This window comes from Melanotaenia boesemani, chromosome 3 (genome assembly GCF_017639745.1).
Source record: "Melanotaenia boesemani isolate fMelBoe1 chromosome 3, fMelBoe1.pri, whole genome shotgun sequence".
Taxonomy (NCBI): Eukaryota; Metazoa; Chordata; class Actinopteri; order Atheriniformes; family Melanotaeniidae; genus Melanotaenia; species Melanotaenia boesemani.
In genome coordinates, this window is record NC_055684.1 from 36,474,431 (window position 1) to 36,493,658 (window position 19,228).

The 19,228-nt window shown below is 41.6% G+C and overlaps 1 protein-coding gene across 8 annotated transcripts in view; it reads right to left on the minus strand.

Moving 5' to 3' along the window:
- The window catches only part of magi1b (membrane associated guanylate kinase, WW and PDZ domain containing 1b), a 133,391-nt gene that overhangs the window by 23,055 nt on the left and 91,108 nt on the right, over positions 1-19,228 (minus strand). For 6 of the 8 annotated variants that reach the window (XM_041979701.1, XM_041979698.1, XM_041979700.1 and 3 more), the window contains exons 5-12: positions 17,898-18,123; positions 16,366-16,448; positions 14,974-15,009; positions 12,024-12,081; positions 10,983-11,107; positions 9,855-9,971; positions 7,789-7,974; positions 7,053-7,709 (exon numbers count right to left, since the gene is read on the minus strand). In XM_041979701.1, coding sequence (XP_041835635.1) covers positions 7,053-7,709; positions 7,789-7,974; positions 9,855-9,971; positions 10,983-11,107; positions 12,024-12,081; positions 14,974-15,009; positions 16,366-16,448; positions 17,898-18,123 — 1,488 coding nt within the window. The remainder of the gene's footprint in view (positions 1-7,052; positions 7,710-7,788; positions 7,975-9,854; positions 9,972-10,982; positions 11,108-12,023; positions 12,082-14,973; positions 15,010-16,365; positions 16,449-17,897; positions 18,124-19,228) is intronic. The other 2 variants (XM_041979699.1, XM_041979705.1) reach the window with 1 other exon arrangement.

Here is a 19,228-nt window from a genome sequence, read left to right on the forward strand (position 1 = left end):
AAGTAAAAAGCTCATATCAGCAGCATACATCAGAGCCTGTGTGACAGACATTCTAAGTACAGCTTTATTTGGTGTATATATATATGTGGTGTATGTGTGTGTGTGTGTGTGTGTGTGTGTGTATATATATATTTATAAACACTAGAATAAATATGTTAGAGGAACATGTTAATGTGATCAAACAGGAGAGCAGCTGAACATATATATTATTCTCTACAAGCGAGGTTATGGTTTGCACGTGCTCCTTTATTCCTGTCAAATTATGTAAGGCAGGGAGTGTTTTCCTTTGATGGTAGGGGCTAATTCCCCACCTTCCACCCAAAGGAGACCCCAGAGCACACTGCCTGCAGAGCATTGTCATGGAAACAAAGGATGGTGCAGTAGTGATTTACTTCACACCCAATGGCTATGGAGGTCTGGAGACATAGGAGATTGGTTGGTGTTGAGGGAGAAGGCAGCTCACCTTATCCCCGTGCAACAAGCAGGTGATTCACAGGTTCAAGCCTCCAGCAAACCAAAAATGAGCAATGGTGAATGGTGGGGGACATTGTTGACAGGCTGCTCCCCCATCATAGCTTTTCCGGACTGCAATGCCGTTAGTTATGGTGCCATTGGAACATTCAGTCAGCATTATTTTTAATGCCAAGTGAGCAAAAATACGACGCTTCCTGCCCATACAGTGAATTGATTTCCTGCTCTGGTCTGTGCAGGAACCCATCAACAGCATTTATCTCTTTCTAATGGATGTGCACGAGACTGTCCACGTTTTAAAGGGCCTTGTGAATGTGCATGCCGGTAACTGTCAGTTTGGGTTATGCAAGTTCACACAGCTGTGTTTGTGCCCTATAAGTACACTGATCTATAGAGTGTTTTTTGACAGGAGGTCCTGAGAAGCTGTTGGTAAACTTGCCTACCATGATGCCAATAAGAGTTAACTAATGTGTGAATGATCCATTTGCTGTGTTACCCTCTTTAAACTACAGTACATGTCCATGAATAAAAAAGAAAACATTTCAACCCCCACCTGTCCTCTAAGCTCAAATAAATCTCCTTCACATTGCACTTAGAAGCCAGTAAGGAGAAAAACAAAGAAATTTAAAAAATTATTTTGCTTAAGATTTTACATATTTTTGCAACTAAATGTAATTAGTTTTACACCACAGATTGGTCTTAGTTACAGATTCATTGCGAGTGAAAAACAAAAATCTTTGAAATTTGTGGCAAAGTTCTGACCTCTTGTCATCAGTTCATCCACTGTAGAAGGAGAGAAAAGGTCCGTCTCTTATTGTGAGGAAATTGGAGTGTGACGCCAGATCACCCAGTAGGGACTAATGTGTCACTGCTGATTGATGAGTCATGAAGTGGGGCATGAGAGAGGGAAGAAGAGCAGGAGGAGTGCATCGTGGGGGTTTCTGTGCTGCTCTTCATCATCAGTGATATCTCTCCATCCAACCCTTCTAGCTCTTTTCCATCGTCCACTGCAGCCACACATCCTTCCATTTCTTGTTCATCACTTCAAACATTCACTGTTGCCAGCTGCAAATCACACTGCATTCACTGAAACACCTGCCTGGCCTTACAAACAGGTGAAAAATACTGCATCCATGCTGGGACAAAGAGACTATTTTTCTACAGAAGACTAATGACTTGAGCTGCTAGGCTATTGAGGGGCTGTGTTTCAGAAATTCTACAACCTAATAAGTTTTCAGTGAGAGTGGGCTATTCAGTGTGTGTGTGTGTCTAAGGACTCTGTCACATTTACACCTATTTGAAAGAAACAAAGGAGAAGAAATCAGCATCTTTGCAACGGCAAGACATCAGGGGCCAAAATGAATCATGTGCGTGTGCAGTGCATCAGTGGGGGCATGAGAAAATTAAGTCATTAGAGCAGTGTAATTAGACAAATGAAAGAATGATGTATCATGAAACACAGACCCAACTGGGGCAATAAATCATTTTCCCGTGGTTATGAAAAGTACATCTTGGAGTACTTGGTGTCTATTCCCACAGTGTCCTGTATGTTTAGCCTCTAAAATTTAGGCAAAAAGTCTCATAACCAAACACTACACCAATGTATGTAATTAAGCCAAAATGGGCCATAAAACTTAAGACTAAAATATTAAAAATTGAATTCACTTTTCACTCTGCTGCTGGTGTAGAATGAAAATGCTTCACATTTTAACACAAGCTGACTCGTGCATATGCTCACACACAGAGAATAACAGCAGGAGACGGAAGTGGGGGGGCATACTGTAGCCCACAGCCGCCTTCCTTAACGAGTATGTTTCTTCACGCGCTGGTCCTCGGGGATTGGCTTCAGTCTTCATGTGGGTGAGCAGGTGTGAATACACACTGCGACTCGAGGGAAGGGAACAGAAAAGAGGGGATGGGGAGGTGGAAAGAGTGGCTGGACCTCCACCAATTAAGAATGAACTAGGGTCGTTCTCACTATAATCTATAATTGGATGCATGACTGTTCGTGTCTGAGGCAGACAGGTCTATATCTCAAGTGTTCATACATGCATAAGCAGTGTTTGCTCACTGAGGAAAAGATTCTTGATGGACGGGCGAAGAAGGAAAGCAAAAGAGTACGAGGGAGAACAAGATGTGTGGGTATTTATAAGTAAAGCTGACATCAGGACCCCAATTAGTGGCCAGTGTGCTCTGCTGCTGCTGGAGGAGTGATCCGGAGTGAGACAGCAGCAAAGACGGTGTAAGCCGGAGAGTAATTAAAGAATCGAGACTACAACTTCGGTTGGTGTTCTCATGAGTGTGACTGTCTGCATGTTATTAATGCAAATGACATTATGTGAAGTGAAGTGTGAGTGTGTGATGTAAAATGTATGACTTTAACAGATTTACTATTAGCTTGAGGATTCAGAAGGCTGGGAAATGTGTGGGAATCCAGTGGGTGGGAGAAACACTCATCGATACACATGCCGTTATGTCAATACCAGAAAAAGGTAAATGTACTGCTATCTGTTCTCTGGTTTTACTTTATTTACATATAAAAACATAAAACTAGCTCATTTTAAATTTAATAGCACATATAAAGGAGGGGTTAGCCATCTACACGGCTCTCTACTGCTGATAAAAACTAGTGCCGAAACAAATACTCGCTGAATTAATTGGTTGTCATCACTGATGTTAATGAGGGACCCCATGTTTTTAAATATACGCCTGTTTCTATTTATCTTAAAGTAACTGAACATGTCAAGTTTATGTGTCTGACAAATCCAAAGGGCAATCACACCTGTGTCGTATCCACATGTGTGAAGTGCATGTAGCAACCTTGCAGCTTTAGCTCGAGGACGCAGTTATGCTCAACGTCAAATATGCATACACATATTTAACATTAAATATCTAACAGGGATCCGGCTTTTAAAGAAATCTGACTAAACAAATACCATAACTGTTCAATCTTTCCTTATCAATGTTTCTTTTTACAATGATGCAGCATCTATGTAGGATTTTGCACAGTTTGAACAAAATAAACCGAAATCAAACAAAAAGAAAACCCTGAATGTTCGACCACACTTGGATTCAAAATCCAGGGTTACAGTTTCTTCTCTCTGTATGATGCAGGACAAACACACAGCAGTCAGCCAAGAGGCAGCTGTGGAGATGGCAAACAGGTGAAGGGAAATAATAATAGTGGACAGTCTCACTCATAACTGTAGGAAAGAAAAAAAAAAACAAAAAAACAAAAAAAAAAAAACAATGGTGTTATATATAACCACAACGCTTAAGGTTTATATGAGTTTTTATGACAGAATGGCATGTTGCTGGAATATATCCGACTTTACAAGAACTTATAGCTAATGTGCTGTCCTGTCTGGTACCAGTGACTATACACTATGAGTGTACTGTGGCTCTCACCCAGAGCTGCTGTTCTAGGTCTGTCTGAAAGAAACTGTGGGGCACATCAGTGCATATCCGCTCCAGGTCTGGGGACAAAATGCCTCGGTCTTAACAGATTAATGAAACCTTCAATGCCATGAACCTCATGTCATAGAGGGCTTTATTGGCCAGATCATCATTCAGTTTTATGTTTTCTCTTTGATGAAAAAGTGAATTTATTAAAACTGCTGGTCTGCCAAAAAATAATTAAAAGTAATGTCATCTACACTACCAGTCAATCCCAATAAATCCAGTGTGTTTAGATGGATAGATAGATGTATGTATGTATAGATACAGATAGGTGTATAGACAGATAGATGTCAAAACATGTCATCGTTGACAGAGTTGCATAATGGCAACAAATAGTCTGGGACTACAACAACACACACAGTACATTGCTGTTACAGCCTGAGTCACGTTCTAGTATTTTCTGCCAAAGTAAAACTAGGAGTGAAATGACATCATGACAGAGAGTAATGTTCATTATTTTAAACTTCTCCCCTCCTCTGTACTCTCAAATATTCTGCCATTACTTGCTGGGTTTTAAGTTGTTAGCTAACGCTATGCCAGGTTAGGACAACCACAGCGATGTTATGACTTACATAAACAGACAAGCTAGGTTAGCACAACTTTAGCAATGCAACGTAAATGAAAAGCATGACCGACGCAACTAAGCACGACTCACTATCACGACACATGGCAAACATAGTTAAACTGAAACTGGAGATATGTTGTTAAATGGTAAATGGTCTGTATTTATATAGCACTTTAATGTACATGGAATGATACCCAAAGCGCTTTACATTTTACATCACATTCAGCCTTTCACACACTGATGACGGACCTCAACATGAACTCGACTTGGCCGAGGATCGAACCGGCAAGACGACCGCTCTACCTTGCTGAGCCATGCCGCCCCAGTACCTGTCGTCAAGCACCGCTCTGCCAACCCCAGTAATGTTGCCTGGTTGTAGCTACTGCTGCAGTTACCGACAGTGGTCAGGACAGAGGATTGAATGAGTCAGAGCTCCATCTAGTGGACAAACAGCGCAATGACATCATTCCACGCAACTGACAGTTAACAGCATTTATTGTTTTATGAGAAATTAAGAATTTATCGGCATTTAATCTGCAAAACTCCAGCCGTTTATGATTGATTTAAAAAGAGCTATAATCATCTGATTTAACGGCCGGCTGATCAATCGTCAGGCTGTAACATTTACTCACCAACAGGCCAGATGACAGTCTTGCCTGAGCCCAGGACGAGATAATATTAGAAATAATTTTTGTGTTGGGGTGGGGGTCGTTCTTGACTACTATTTTAAGTACAGTTAGACAGTACAATAAGGAAGAAAAAAAAAAAGCTTTTATGTACTTAAATTTTTTTTTTTTTTTTTTTTTCCAACAAATAGGCTTATTTGTGGATAGCCACCCCACCCACCCCCAACGGGCATGCTCACCCAACAAACAGCCTTAATCCCATCTATTCCAGCCATCTTTCAAATTCTTATTAATTCTAACAATATCAAAACCGCTTTCATAATGTTTTTACACTAAACATAATGTGTCACAACCATTACTGTCACTTTCACAATCACATTTTTTAACTTGGGCTTTCCTCCAGTCACAGTCATATCTGTCAGCGTACAGCCATCAAACCAGTCACAGCATTCACAGAATCCCAGTTAAACTGCCTTCTGTTTTACCGTCAGCCCCATTAAGCTCCAAAACAAGATGAGTTTGCATCATTTTATGGTTTTGTGTGCACTATTAAGACGAAGAAACGCTAGTCGTTACCAAATTCAAGCATGGGAGAAAGAAGCTGTTTTTTTGTTTTTCTCCTAAAGAAGAAAATTCAAGATGTCATTGAGGTAAAAGTTTAGATAAAGCGGCACATGGTAAAAAGAGAGAGAAAGCAAGACAAAGACTTAATGCCAGACTATATTGTGACTTGACTGCCATTCATCAGGCCAATTTCCCCTGACAGTTTTAAGCACTTAACCCTGCAGAGATGATAAACCACACATGTACATAGACACAGAAAGAACCCCCACCTTTTTGTTTCCTGAATTAAAAAGCCCCAAAGCAAGTTGGGGATAGTCTGACAGAGAAAATAGTCCAATTACTTGTATAACAAAAGGCGTTTAAGGCTCTAGAGTTTTGTGAGTCTGATGGGGACTGGAGGGGAAAATACTGAGATTCAATCATTTCACTTTTATCCTCTTTTATTCACAGCAGCTTTGTCCCCATTTAGCTCTTCTGCACGACAGCGATTGTCAATCAGAAGCCATGACAAAAGCTGAACATAGAATCATCCACATGCCTCTGCACTGTTCCCAAAGAGCGGACACTGACCTGGAAATTTACAATTCATGTTAAGAGCAAAATGTCACCGACTTCAGCTCAAAGCAAAGCTAGACAGCCAGGTGGGTGGATAAAAGGCAAACAAGCACAACTGGCTGCATCTTTGAAGTCACATGGAAGCACAATAATAACCTAAAATACTGTAAACTAGACATGATGTAAAAAAAACCAACAAGCAGACAGAAACAGCGCAGACAGAAATGTGGGGGTGATACAGACCGACCGGAGAAGGTTTATTCAGACTCTTCTGAAACCTCATTGTGTTGATCTTTTTTATTAATTTGTTGCTACCTTTTAATTTCTTTCTTTGGCCTTCTTTCCATTTCAGGATTGTCATGCTCTTCCTGTCGAAAGACCTCATTCTCACTTCGCACTACACCATAAACCATGTCCTCAAATGTAATTTCAAATCCTTCTGTCTTCTTTCTTTCTTTGCAATACTAATGATCCCCCTATCTTGCCTACTTTGCAACTCAATCTCTTTTTTGCTTCCTCTATTTGCATGAATAAATAAATATGCGTGTCAATAAAAACTCTGTGAGCGGAAACAGTCTGGAAGGCAGGGCCCTATTATTTTTTTGTCAATAGCATCAAGCAGATTCATGGCAAACGTTTATTTTGTTTTGCAGCACTTCAAAATATGGCCACATAAATCAGAGACTGCAACAGAACTTCACTCCTAACCCTCCGCCTCACCATGCTCATCTCCATCTCTGCTGACGAGTTACAAACAGAGCAAGTTTACTGACATGACGAGTGTACTTAAGAAGAGACCGGCCCTCACTCACCTCTCTGCACCAGCATGGTGACCTCACTGCCTTTAGGACACTTGCTGAGCAGATCCACCACCTGGTTGTGAGACATGCTCTGCACATTTCTCTTGTTCACCTCCACGATGATGTCACCCTCCCTGAGGCCTCGGCACCGTGGGTAGTCCACGATCTGCTTCACCCTCTGCCCTCCACCACCGGGACTGTCCGCGATGGTGAAGCCAAAGCCCTTGTCTCCTTTCTCCATGTGTACAGTGATGAGTTCTGGTTGCGTTGCGATGGCAGAGGCCAGGGTTACCACGTCGCTTGAGTAACCGAGCTGGGAAGAGGTATCAGAAGCCACCTCTGTGGAGGGGCTCAGGGGTCGGGGAAGGCCGTTGAGGGGCACCCCGCCGTTAGATGGGCCGTTGCTGGTGCTCTGACTGCCGTGGCTGGATGGCGAATTGTAGCTGTTTGACACTTCCTGGCCATTGACAATGATGGGCTCTTTGTCAAGAATAGCCACTGAGGTAACCAAGCTGGTGTTTGGGTCGTCAGGGTCAAAAGGCAGTGGGTAGCCACGGCACAGCTCCAAGTTGACCATGGAACCAATAGGGATTGACTGAAAGATCTTCACAACTTGAGCGTGAGTGTAGCCAAGCACACAGGTGTCGTTGACGCTCACGATCACGTCCCCTTAAAGGTGGGAAAAAAATGAAATTAGTTAACACTTGAACAGTACTCCCCCTTCCTAAACCACATTTAGCACACCAACCTGTCTCCATCTTGCCATCGAGGGCGGCAGGTCCATCGAGAACCAAACTCTTTATCTGGAGGAACTCGTCTGGCTCGTCCCCTCCAACGACGGTAAAACCAAAGCCCCGCCGACTCTTCTTCAGTTTGGTGTTGATGAAGGTCCCCTTCAGTTCGGACCGGTTCCTAGTAAAGAAAGGCTTCCCTCCTGAACACAGACAGATGCAGATAATTCATTACATCAATGTGAAAGCACAAACTGAGCTACACAGCGCTGGGTTAAGTGTGCGTACTCCTGGAGCTGCAAGAAGGGTGGTTAAATTCTGGAAAACTCTGCCACCCTCAGTAAAAGAATGTCCCACATTTCCAGCTTTTAAAATAAAACTCAAGTGGTGGCTAAAAACAAACCAGTTTTGTGATTATTTTATCATTTTTTAAATCTTTGTGTCATATTTTTTATATTATTCTTTTATTGCGCATTTCATTGTTTTATTATATTGTATATTTTTTCTTTACTGCCCAGTGACTACCAATACAAATTAGCTTGTTAGCTATAATCCAGCATGCTTACATATGGTGCTTGTAGATGATGATTAGTATGTACTGTCCCAAAAAATTAACTAATTAATCAAATAAAATAAATATTGACTGACTAAAGCAATGTTACCATAAAAATGTACAAATCAATGACACTATCATCAGGTACCTGAACATTATACAGCATTGAATGAAGACATCCAAAGCAGTTCGGACAATAAAAGAAGTATTTCCAAATTATACAAAACCATTTCAAGCTTATTCAGCTGAGTTTTGTTTCACAAATCTGTGGAAAACACAATTCCCATAATTCCTTTGTTCTTGCTTTCTCCACCACATTATCTGGCACTAAGGCGGAGATAAAGATTGTAGCGAGCTACTATTCACAGGTCATCCTGCCATGAAAGCAAAGAACAAATAGCAACAGTTGAACAAACAAGCTGAGCTCTAATTACCTGATAAAAGACTAACAATTAGCAACATGTGATGAAGATTACTTCCAGCACATAACTTCACATCCTTCAGACAACTGAGTGTCGGCAAAGGTGAATGAAAGGAGGATGGAGAGAGTGTACATTAGAGAAAAGTGTGCTTAGTGATCAGCAGCACATTATGTCAGGGTAGAGCTACAGTTTAGGCATACAATGAAAAATGCATTACCCTTGGAGTCACTTCCTGTCCTTGTGTTTGTGTTGACTTGTGGAAAGTGTGTTTGTGTTTAATGACCTTGAATAGCATTTTGTTAGAACAGGCGAGATTGAACAAAACCGTGAGCTGATATCACTGCTTTTATTCAGCAGAGACGTAAAAACAGATCAGGAGATGGGAGAAACGTGAAAGGAGGCAGTTTAAGAGATTTCACTTGATGTCTTTCTGCGGAGGAAAGTCAGTCAGTAGGAGGTGGGAGAGAGATGGGAAAGATGGACACAACCAACATCTTAACCAAAGCAGAGTGGCAGCAGACAAGGTGAAAGCCAGCGAGACAGCGAGCTGTAAAACAAAGAGATCGATGAAGGAAAAGGCAGCCGACGGAGGGCAAGATAGAGTAAGAGGGTGAGGCCGTTAATTCTCTCCCATGACTGGGCTAATTAGACAAGCTGCTAGTGGGAGGCTGGTATAAAAGGAAATCCACAGCAACTGTAGGTGTGTGTAGAGCTAAATGAATGGTGTAATCAGACGTAATGGGACAACAGACCAGAGATTCACCACAGGAGCACATGCTACTTAAAAAAAAATCATAACCATTTCAAAAACACTCTTGTACAAAATATAATTTACTGTACAATAGAGGTAATCAGAATTTTACTTGGCTTATTAAGAATTCATGATCTGACTTTATATTGTCAATTTATAACTGATCCTTGATGGTAAAAAAAACAAAACATTGCCTTAGGCAGCAGCACAGGAAAACAAATGACACAGTATGAGCTGAACCTTGTTCAGCTCATAATGAGTCGCTCTGGGTAGCACGGCCTGGAAGCTGAAAAGTAGTGATAAACATTTTTTTAAACCATGAGGATTCAGAGACTAATTCTACATATGAGAACTTACGTTTTTGTCCCATGGCATTGGGCACAGGGGGACCTGTCTGAGGGTCCCTGTAGGTCTCGTGACTGGCCGCATAGCTGGCCAACGGGGCCCCTGCCAATGCCGAGTCCTCGATCCACTCTGCAACAGCAAAAGGCACATGTTCTCTAGATGGAGTCTAGATATGAGCATGGCAGTCCTGGAGACATCTTGGCTAAGAGGTTCCAGATTTGGTTCTGGCTGAATATGAGCTGAGCAACAGGTTTCATGTGTCAGTTCTGAGCGATAAAGGTGCCTCGTTTGAGCTTTGATAGCGTTTCATATCTGTATATTGAATTTTTTTCCCTTTAATGGAGGAGTGTGTGGTGGGGAATGGAGGCCAGTCTTATATTGGCCAACATCTATGATTAATCACCTTGTTATAGCAGCATAGCACAGATCAGACTCCTGCCTTAATAAATTTTCTAAGCAGTGAGATGGAATCAATGCAGACGTGAAAAAAATGAGTAAAAACTCAGCATGAAGGGAGATTTTTTTCAAGAGAGACTTGGCTCTCAGATGGGGGGGGGGGGGGGGGGGGTCTGCAGGTAATCGAGATGAATCTAATGTTGCTGAATGAGCAGAAAGTGGAGAGCGATAGGAGAATTCCCTTGTGGGCTGACCTGCATTTACAATTAATTTCTCTGTGGGGCGTCCTAACACTGCAGAAGCTTTACCAGGGCGAGCAGGAGCAGCCTTGGGTTACCTGTTGGTTGCGTTTTAGCAGCTGGGCCTGATGAAGTCTTCTTTATAAGGGTTACAATATATATATTTTTTTTCTGTTAGCACTTAGTGACACTAAAGGAAACTCCCTTTAGAGAGTCAAACTTACATGTCTTCACCTAAGGAGAAAAGCTTTCAGGTTATTCAGGTTAAACAAGAATAAACAGGTAGCACAGAAAAGAGAAATCAACATAAAAAGCTGTGTTATACAGCCGTAAATTATAGTTATGCCTTTATGGGAGGGAACTTAGCAAATCATAAGGCAGTTGCAGGCAACATCAAGCTTTACTGTAGAATTAACTGGTAAAAAGTCACACATACAGACACCAAGCAGGCATGCACATGAATAGAAAGAAAGGAAATGACGCCCGTGGGGGCTTGTGAACGAACCTCGGATGTAGCGCTCACCTTCAGGTGGCTGCTGGCTTTGGGGCTGAGGCTGCTGCTGTTCCAGCTGCCTGCGCCTCTTAGCCTCCAGCACGGGATTTTCATACTGGGTCTTCCTGTTGATATGACTTTGGAAAGGTGAAGGAAGACATCAGTGTGTGGAGGTTGAGGAGTAAGGAGTGCAGGACAAAAGGGATGAATTACAAGAGACCGTAAGAATAGAAAACAGGATGTAAGGCAAAAAGTCAGCAGGAGAGTTGAGCGCAGTGGGGGAGGGAAGACAAGACACGGAGGAAAGGATACAAGAATCGGAGGGAGGGAAGGGGAGAGATAGGGTCAAGAAAGGGGAGAGGAGGAGACATGGCGATAAGCTTTGATTAATAAACTATGGCACAATACACATGCAACCACACTTACACAGATCCCCCACCCATGACACGATCACGCCCACAAATCACTGCAAGTAAACCAATTTCTGATGATGGCTTAATTCACAGCATCTTCACATCACTCACCGTGCCTGGGAGGGCTCTAACTAACTTAACCAGCACTGAAAAACAAAACCTGAAAGCACCACATTACAGGGCAAATGAAGGGGATGGTGAATAATGCCTATCAGAAAAATCATTACAGAGACAAAGAACTAAAAAGTGCCACATCCTTGAGCCCCGAGGTTCTGCTCTGAACATCAAAAACACATGAAACATATTTGTGTTAATGTGGTGGCCCAGCGGCACCATGCACTGTGAGTCCATGCAATACACACAAATAAATAAACTTGCTGCATATTTTCCAAAATGGTAGACACAAACAAAATGACCTACATTTTCTAGTATGCTAAATACCAAAATAGCACAATCTGGCAGAGACTGCCAGAACAAAACTGTAAACTCACATTTACAGTGCGCTCAAGACTTGTCAGAGTGAAACTGTGCATCAGCCTTTAATTATGTGCATGAAGACAAGTTCACAAGAGCCAATTCTTTTCCTTTTTCTATCCTGCATGCATCAGAATACTTGTGTTTTATGCTGTGCACCACTTACTCAACATAGTAGACCCCATACACTGGATCATCTATTTTCTCCCATCCAGGTGGAAGTTCTGTAAGACAAAAAAGGAAAAGTGGTGCAATGAGACGCAGGAAATGGGGGAAAAAAATAAACTTGCAGGAAGCCTTGCACTGAATGATTAGAAGCAAGGCCTGCAGAGTCCTTGTGCCTGTCGGTCAGTCTCCAGGACTCCAGTCTGTCTGTCCCCACCTCTGTCCCCTCACACTGCTGACATTTCCACACATCAGATAAAGAGAACAGCAGCACCCCACTGGAGAGATGGATGGGTGAATAGAGAGGGAAGGGAGATGAAAGGTGGACGGGGAGAGGAGTAGGGTGGGATAGAGGGAAGGCAAGGGGGGCAGAGGGTAGAAAGGGAATAAAAGAAAGGATGAAGAGGCAGGAGAAGATATAAAGGACATGAAACTGAGGGAAGGAGAGAGGGTGGAATAATCCAGGCTTTAGAAACGCTGTCAAAAAATAAAACCAAAAAACATGAATTTATGCTGGAGTTGAAAGAAATGAGTCCGACATTATGTGGAGGAAAATGACGGTGTGGATTTTAATTATTTTTTTGTCCTTTTTCTTTTTTCATATCAATGAAAAACATTCCAAGGAAAATTACAAAGATTCAAAACTCCCATTCAGCAGCTCCGTTAGTGAAATGATGTCCTTGGTTTAACTCAAAAGGAACTCTGTTCAAGGTCTCTGCTAACAGATGTTTAAAAAAAATTTACACTGATCATTACATGTTTGTGTTAAAATATGGCAGATCTGGCTTCACTGCAGTGACGTCCTGTTCTGTAGGTTTTGATTGAAAACCTACTTTAGTGCCTGAAGATCATATTAAAAATGTCTGTCAAGCACATGTGCTGAGACATAAAGAGAATTTTTAAAAGTACCGGTGACATTCATGCTATTTAGGAAAAGTTCTGAATATGGCCAGGCCCACTTCAGCGGCATGCGATTGCCCAGTGGTGCTTTTTTGTTGTTTCTATGATTCTCTCCCTTTGAAGACAGAGACACATCTTTCCCCAGCAGAGCATTTTGATGCTGTTCTCCAGCCAGATTACAGATGTACTCATTATTGGCAAGCCACTGCATAGATAATCTCAGGGTTTTAATTGGCTCCAAATGCAGAATAATCGTCTCTTGTACTGTATATAAGTTTTGCTTATCATTACGCTCTGCAAACACCAACGTAGATAGTAGTTATACTCATTTAACTTGGTCTGTTCTTTAATGAGAAGAGACCCCTGGTTGAGGAGAAGTTAGCAACAGATGCAATAAAATCTGCATGGAAATGTTTCTGCATGTCATACACTCCGACCAACTATTTCATGAGAAGTTTAAAAAACCAACAAAATCAGAGCTAAGTTAATGCTCATAAACAACTTGTGCTCATATTGTCCTTGATTTTTCATGCAGCAAGTACAAAGAGCATAAGAATAAAAGGAGGAATGAAAGATGTCTAAGTGTGGCAAGGGTAAAGCAGGTACGGTGAATTAGTATTCAGATGTTTTCAAGTGGAACGTTAAATGGAATGAGGTCCTGCCTCATCTCCCGCAAAATTCTAATCACCCACTTGATTTCACACCACACTCGTTTCGCTCTGCGAGGAGCACCTGTGTGTGTGTGTGTGTGTTGTTCAGGGAGAGCAGAGAGAGCAGGTTTGGTGTGCAAATGTCTGGAAAGTACAGTATACGTTACACTGTGTGGAAACACAAATGAGAAAAAAAAGAGAAAAATGTGTCACTTATGGAGCAGTGTGTTCCTCTCGCTCCGCGTCAGTTTCCCCACATCCTATTTTCCCAAACAAGGGAAAGCTGAGTGCATCGGCTTAGATCTCCACCTGTTCTGCATCTCATCCTCTTGATTCAGTCTGGTGACTGAACCCTCTCCAGTAAGCTGGTGCAGCAGAGACACGCTTTGTGTGTAACGTGGGTGCATGTGAGCTTTTGCACATTTGTACGCTGGCATCAGAAATTGCTTCCGTTTTCTTCTTCTTTCAGAAGCTTGTCACATTTCTTTGCCAGCCTGTATTGGATTGTGCAGATCGATAATTATTGAATGTGCTCATCCAGCTGAGGGCTGTCAGACAGACAGGGTACTTGTCTGGTCCAACTACTTTTACATGGCAGCTGTTTAGTATGCTTATAAACAGGAGTTGGTAAAAATGTAGAAACTAGCTTTTTTCTCTTAATTATTTAGCTGGTTTTTTGGGGGAAAAGTGAACTGGTGCTTAAAAATACAGCAAGACAGAGACTGAAACTAGAGTGTAGGATTTTAATATAACGTGCATTTTTTCACTTGAAGCTCCAGTTTTTCAAAACAAAATGTGTAAATCTAATCCTTTTACCACAGAAAATCACTGTACTTACTGCTCCTATCAAAGCATGCTGGTCATAAAGGTCTGCTACGATCATTAATCTTATATTTCCTCAAGGGAAACTGCATCATTCATTACCAGAGAATTACAGTGCAAGCCATCGTCTCCAGACACCCTTTATCCTGTACAAGTGGCCTCGCTGCTGTGTCTGATAATGTGGTTATTGTGCTGATAGACTGCAGTGGAAAAAAAGAGGGCCTGTTGCTTTCTGGCTCAGACAGAAACCAATTTAAAAATCATCATTATAACCATCTCCCCTGGATCAGCTTATGTCTCATGTATATAATGATGGCATGATTAGGTGGGAGCGCTATGTGGTGTGATGCCTGTGTGTGGGTAAGTTGACAGTTGTGTTAAAGGCCTCATACAGAGTGTGTTTGTTAAAAAAGTGCTAAGTGATTGTACGAGCTTCTGGTCGTACTGACTCGATGCCTGTTCAAATTCTCACCAGTTGTGACAAGGAATGTGTGCAAAACCAAGGTAACACTAGCGGTGAGATGCTGAAACTAAAGTTAAATAGTTGTGTATCTGTTAGATGATGAGAAAAGTTCTTACCTAGATCATTATCCAGCTCCTCTGTGTGTACCCCTTCTACTCATCAGGATGGACGGCAAGGCACCATAGGATTGTTGTTGAGGGGACAACGTGGGCCGGGAAGGAAAAAGAGAGACATTTGTGGGTTAGTTGGATGTAATAACCACATCTGGCCACTAGGTGGCAAGAGTTATTCAGAACTAAAGCATCAACCTTATATAAAAAGCTGTTTAAACCCATGACTGGTGAAGATGGTTATGTAGAATGTATGAGGGAAACATTATTTAGTAATGACAACATCTTTAGCATTTTAATGATCTGTATATTTCAATAAAGGAAAATGTAGTGATTATTTATGGCATAGTAATCACTGGCAGGTAAAGTGAAAAACATTATCTCCTTATGATGGCACCTGCTTTTAGGTAGGATATATTAGGCTGCAATTGGATAAGTTGTCGTGGAACCAGAATAAACTGTAAAGTGTTTGGAGTTTAATGATTTTGACAAGGGCCAATAAATGATGAAACAGCTGGGTTATAACCAAGAGCTGCTGCTCTTGTAGAATGTTCCAGGTTCAAAAAGTGGTCCAAGGAAGGGAAAGTGACGACAGAGTCATGGGAAGTGGAGGCTCACTGATGCCAGTGAGGAGCTAAAGCAAGCCCATGCTGTCAGCTTCAACAGAAAAGATACTATATTAATGAATTATTAATGAAAATCAAAAGTACTTCTCATGTTCATTTTAAATTACTGGTTTTGAAAAGAAAATTCATCGACTTAAACATACACAGAGTCTGCAGCTGAAACTGATTAAAAAACATAAAACATGCTGGCTCCAATTACAAGGTGTGAGGACACAGCAAATAGCAGTTCATAACAGAGTTAGCTGGAGCGGGTGGGATGATAACACAAGTATGTTTTGTACATCTGTACTTCAGGATATTTTTTATGCGTCAAAACAAATCTTCGCCGTCATTCTTCAAAGCACCAAATACAAACAAATCGAAGATGGATGATAAAAATGATCTTTGAAGATGTGAGGTCACATCAGCAGAGCCAGCCAATGACAGCTCGCCGTTTTCTGTGACCCAACACTGACATCTAAGGGTTACTGTGGAAAATCTCTTCTCAGGGATGAAAATGCAACCATGTGAAGTCTGTCGTGAGTTTTTCGTGTGTGTGTGTGTGTGTGTGTGTGTGTGTGAACGTAGCAGGGTGCTGGGAATGTGGTGCAACAAACATTCAAAGCTGGTACTTTTTCCAATCTTGTTTTTTGAAGTGCAAACCTGGGATATTTTGCTCTGTTCTCTTGCAAAAGACATGCAAAGCAATAAATGAATAAAAGGCAGAAGCAAAGAAAATTTTACATCAACACACATGATGTGTTGGGGGAGCCATGTTTAGAAAAGAACATACCATCATCTTCACATTCTTCCAGGGGTTTCTGAGGTTTGTCCAGGCACCGAGGGTCTATCCAGGAGGTGGTCTTTGTATTGTGGCTGAGAAGAATATACAAGAACAGATTACAGGTTACATGCAGGTACTTGGATGAAGGCTTATCATTAACAGAGGGGCTCCTGAATTTAGTCAATTAACTTATTGATAGGAGATGTTGAAGTTTGAGATTGTTTAAATTTACAGTGTAAGGTAAAGTTAATAAAAATCCAACTTAACTAAGTACATTGGTGCAAATTGTAGCTGTGTGTTGCACAGAAGAGCAGAACAATAATCAAGCTTCATTTCCACAAGTTAACATGAAATATGTGACTGAAAAGCAGAAAAGGTATACTGGCTTAACACTGGTACTTTAACCTTTTATTGAACAGAGCCTCCTGTAGAGGAAGCAGCATGACAGGCAGAAGATGTTTGCACACACTAGGAAGCTGTAATTCTAACATGTAGCTCACCAAAATGACGGGAAGAAACTCAACTACAAGACTCTACCAAGCCACCCAGAAACATGAGACCAGCTCTGTCCTCTTTAGAGCTTCTGCTAATTTCTCCACTTCAAGCAAACCACACAAACAAGCAGAGACTCTGCTCATTACACACATGCCTGTCTCATCACTGTAAGACAGAAGCTCTGCAAGCTAGCTGCCAACAGGTAGCAAACAAAAAACAATCAGTCATAAACCGTGTCTTATTTTTGCTATTTGGTGGTCATAAGTTTTATTCCAGCTCTAAAAGATTCAATGAAGATGAAGGCGGTTTTATAGTGAAGTATTCACTCTTCCTATCATAGACCATCTTGGGCTTCACGTCCTTCTGGATCCCCGTGGTGTTTCTAACGTGAATGTAGGGGCTATCCCTGGATTCTCCTGACTCTAACAGAGGTGTCGATTACCAACATCGGTCGATGGCTTCCTGCTAACACCTCTATTAAAACACCAGTAAAACGGGTTCACTTTTTTAGCTTCTTTTTACTAATTAGACATTACTTCACTAATCCGAGATGAACTGGGCTGCTCTCTGGTTTTCACTGAAGGTAAGGTGGTTTTCTTTTAGGGCAGGAAAATCTTTACATTTTCTACTGTGTTTGAGATTAATTTACTCTAACACAGTACTGCATATCTTGATTTGGAGACTTCTGTATTAATCTAACATGACTCACCTTTCTGTAGAGACCAAGGTTATAAATACAGCCCTTGTAATTGTGAAGATTTACTTCTTTCATTTTTGATTTCAGACAGGAGGCAGAAAAATTACAACAAATTACAATATCCCAATCTGAACAACAGCAAGTCTTATGCTCTTTTCCAATCTGAAATTCATAAACATAAATGAAAAACAAAATGTATATACACCACTTCCTTTGGATTAATTTTAATTAACTGGAACTCACACATCAAGCTCATACCGCATTAGCAGAAAGAACCCAAAAAAAGAGAAAAAACAGTGTTGAGAGAAGAATAAAAAGTAATTCTGTGTAAAAATCTTCAGGAACTTACTCTATGAAGTAGACCTCTCCGTTCTCGGTGTAGGCCATCTCCCAGTTGTCAGGCAGAGGTCCCAGCGGGTCCTCCGGGGGAGGATGGCTCAGGTGAGAGTGTGTCTGCTGTGTGCTCTCCGTGGTGGCCGATGGTGAGGGGGTTGTCCCTGGGTAGGACAGGTCACTCTGGCGGGGGGCAAAGGGGCGCACTGAGTGATGAATTTCGTCTAATTCACTAGAATCTCCTGGAAGAGTCGAAAACAAACAGCCTGGTGTCAGGAGTATTTCAGTTGCTTGATGCCAGCAAAACTAGCTGTGAAAACAGATGAAGATCAGCTGAAGTAGCTTTTACCAGAAATGAATGAATCAAACCACGCGGCCGAAAATCAGCAGCTCAGAAGGTTTACAACTCCAAATATTCCATTAAAAAGGTCTCAATCCAGAAGCCTTCAAAACGTTACCATCCACGTTTCAACACAACCCCAGTAACACACGTTTGACTGTAATCATTTATCCTAAGCTACTTCCTGAAGCTGCAAACACATTAACGTCAGACAGCTGAGGGGGGGCAGTTCACACCCAGAATCCTGATGAGTGAAGCGTTATCTCTTAGTTTCCTGTTGTCTCATTTCACACTCGACAGGCAGCGTTACAGCTCACACAGTCACAGACGGCAAATGAACAACTTTTGGTCTCACCGCTTTAAAGTACAAGGCAGAAATAGCTGTAGGATGGAGTCCACTGACCTACTAACACACAACTCACAAACACAGATGACCTACCCAATTACATAATTCCTATTTTTCAAATATGGATGTCACACATCCATCCAGCCTCTGCTGCTTGCAGCCAGGTGGCACTATTTTACATTTCTGGATGCAGATGTAAAAGCAAACGCACTCAAAACTCAGGGACCACTTACTCGCCAGTCAAAGAAGTCCTTGTCTTGTGCAGCAGTGCTTCCTTTGCATTTGTCTCTTCTTACTTCACCTTAATGTTCTTCTTCACAAAAGAGCAGTCTCCCTTACTTGCCTCTTTCTCTTCATCTATTCCTTTTCAGACTAGCCCCCTTTAAGACACTCCCACGTTCTTCATTTCCTGCTACTTTCTCACAACTTTATCCCCCATTTCATCTATAAGTGCTTAAATTCTCCACTTCTTCCCTCCCACAGGCAACGAGTAGCTAAAAAGTGTGACTGAAATCCACATAAAGAGGTCACAGACGGCTGTGGAAGCAGCTGCATGTTTAAGGTGTCCATCACCGGCTCGCGAAACAAAACTACAGCGACTCATTGCTTCATGGAAAAATAAGATTTTTTTTAAACATAAAATCTTTATTTAAAAATAAAA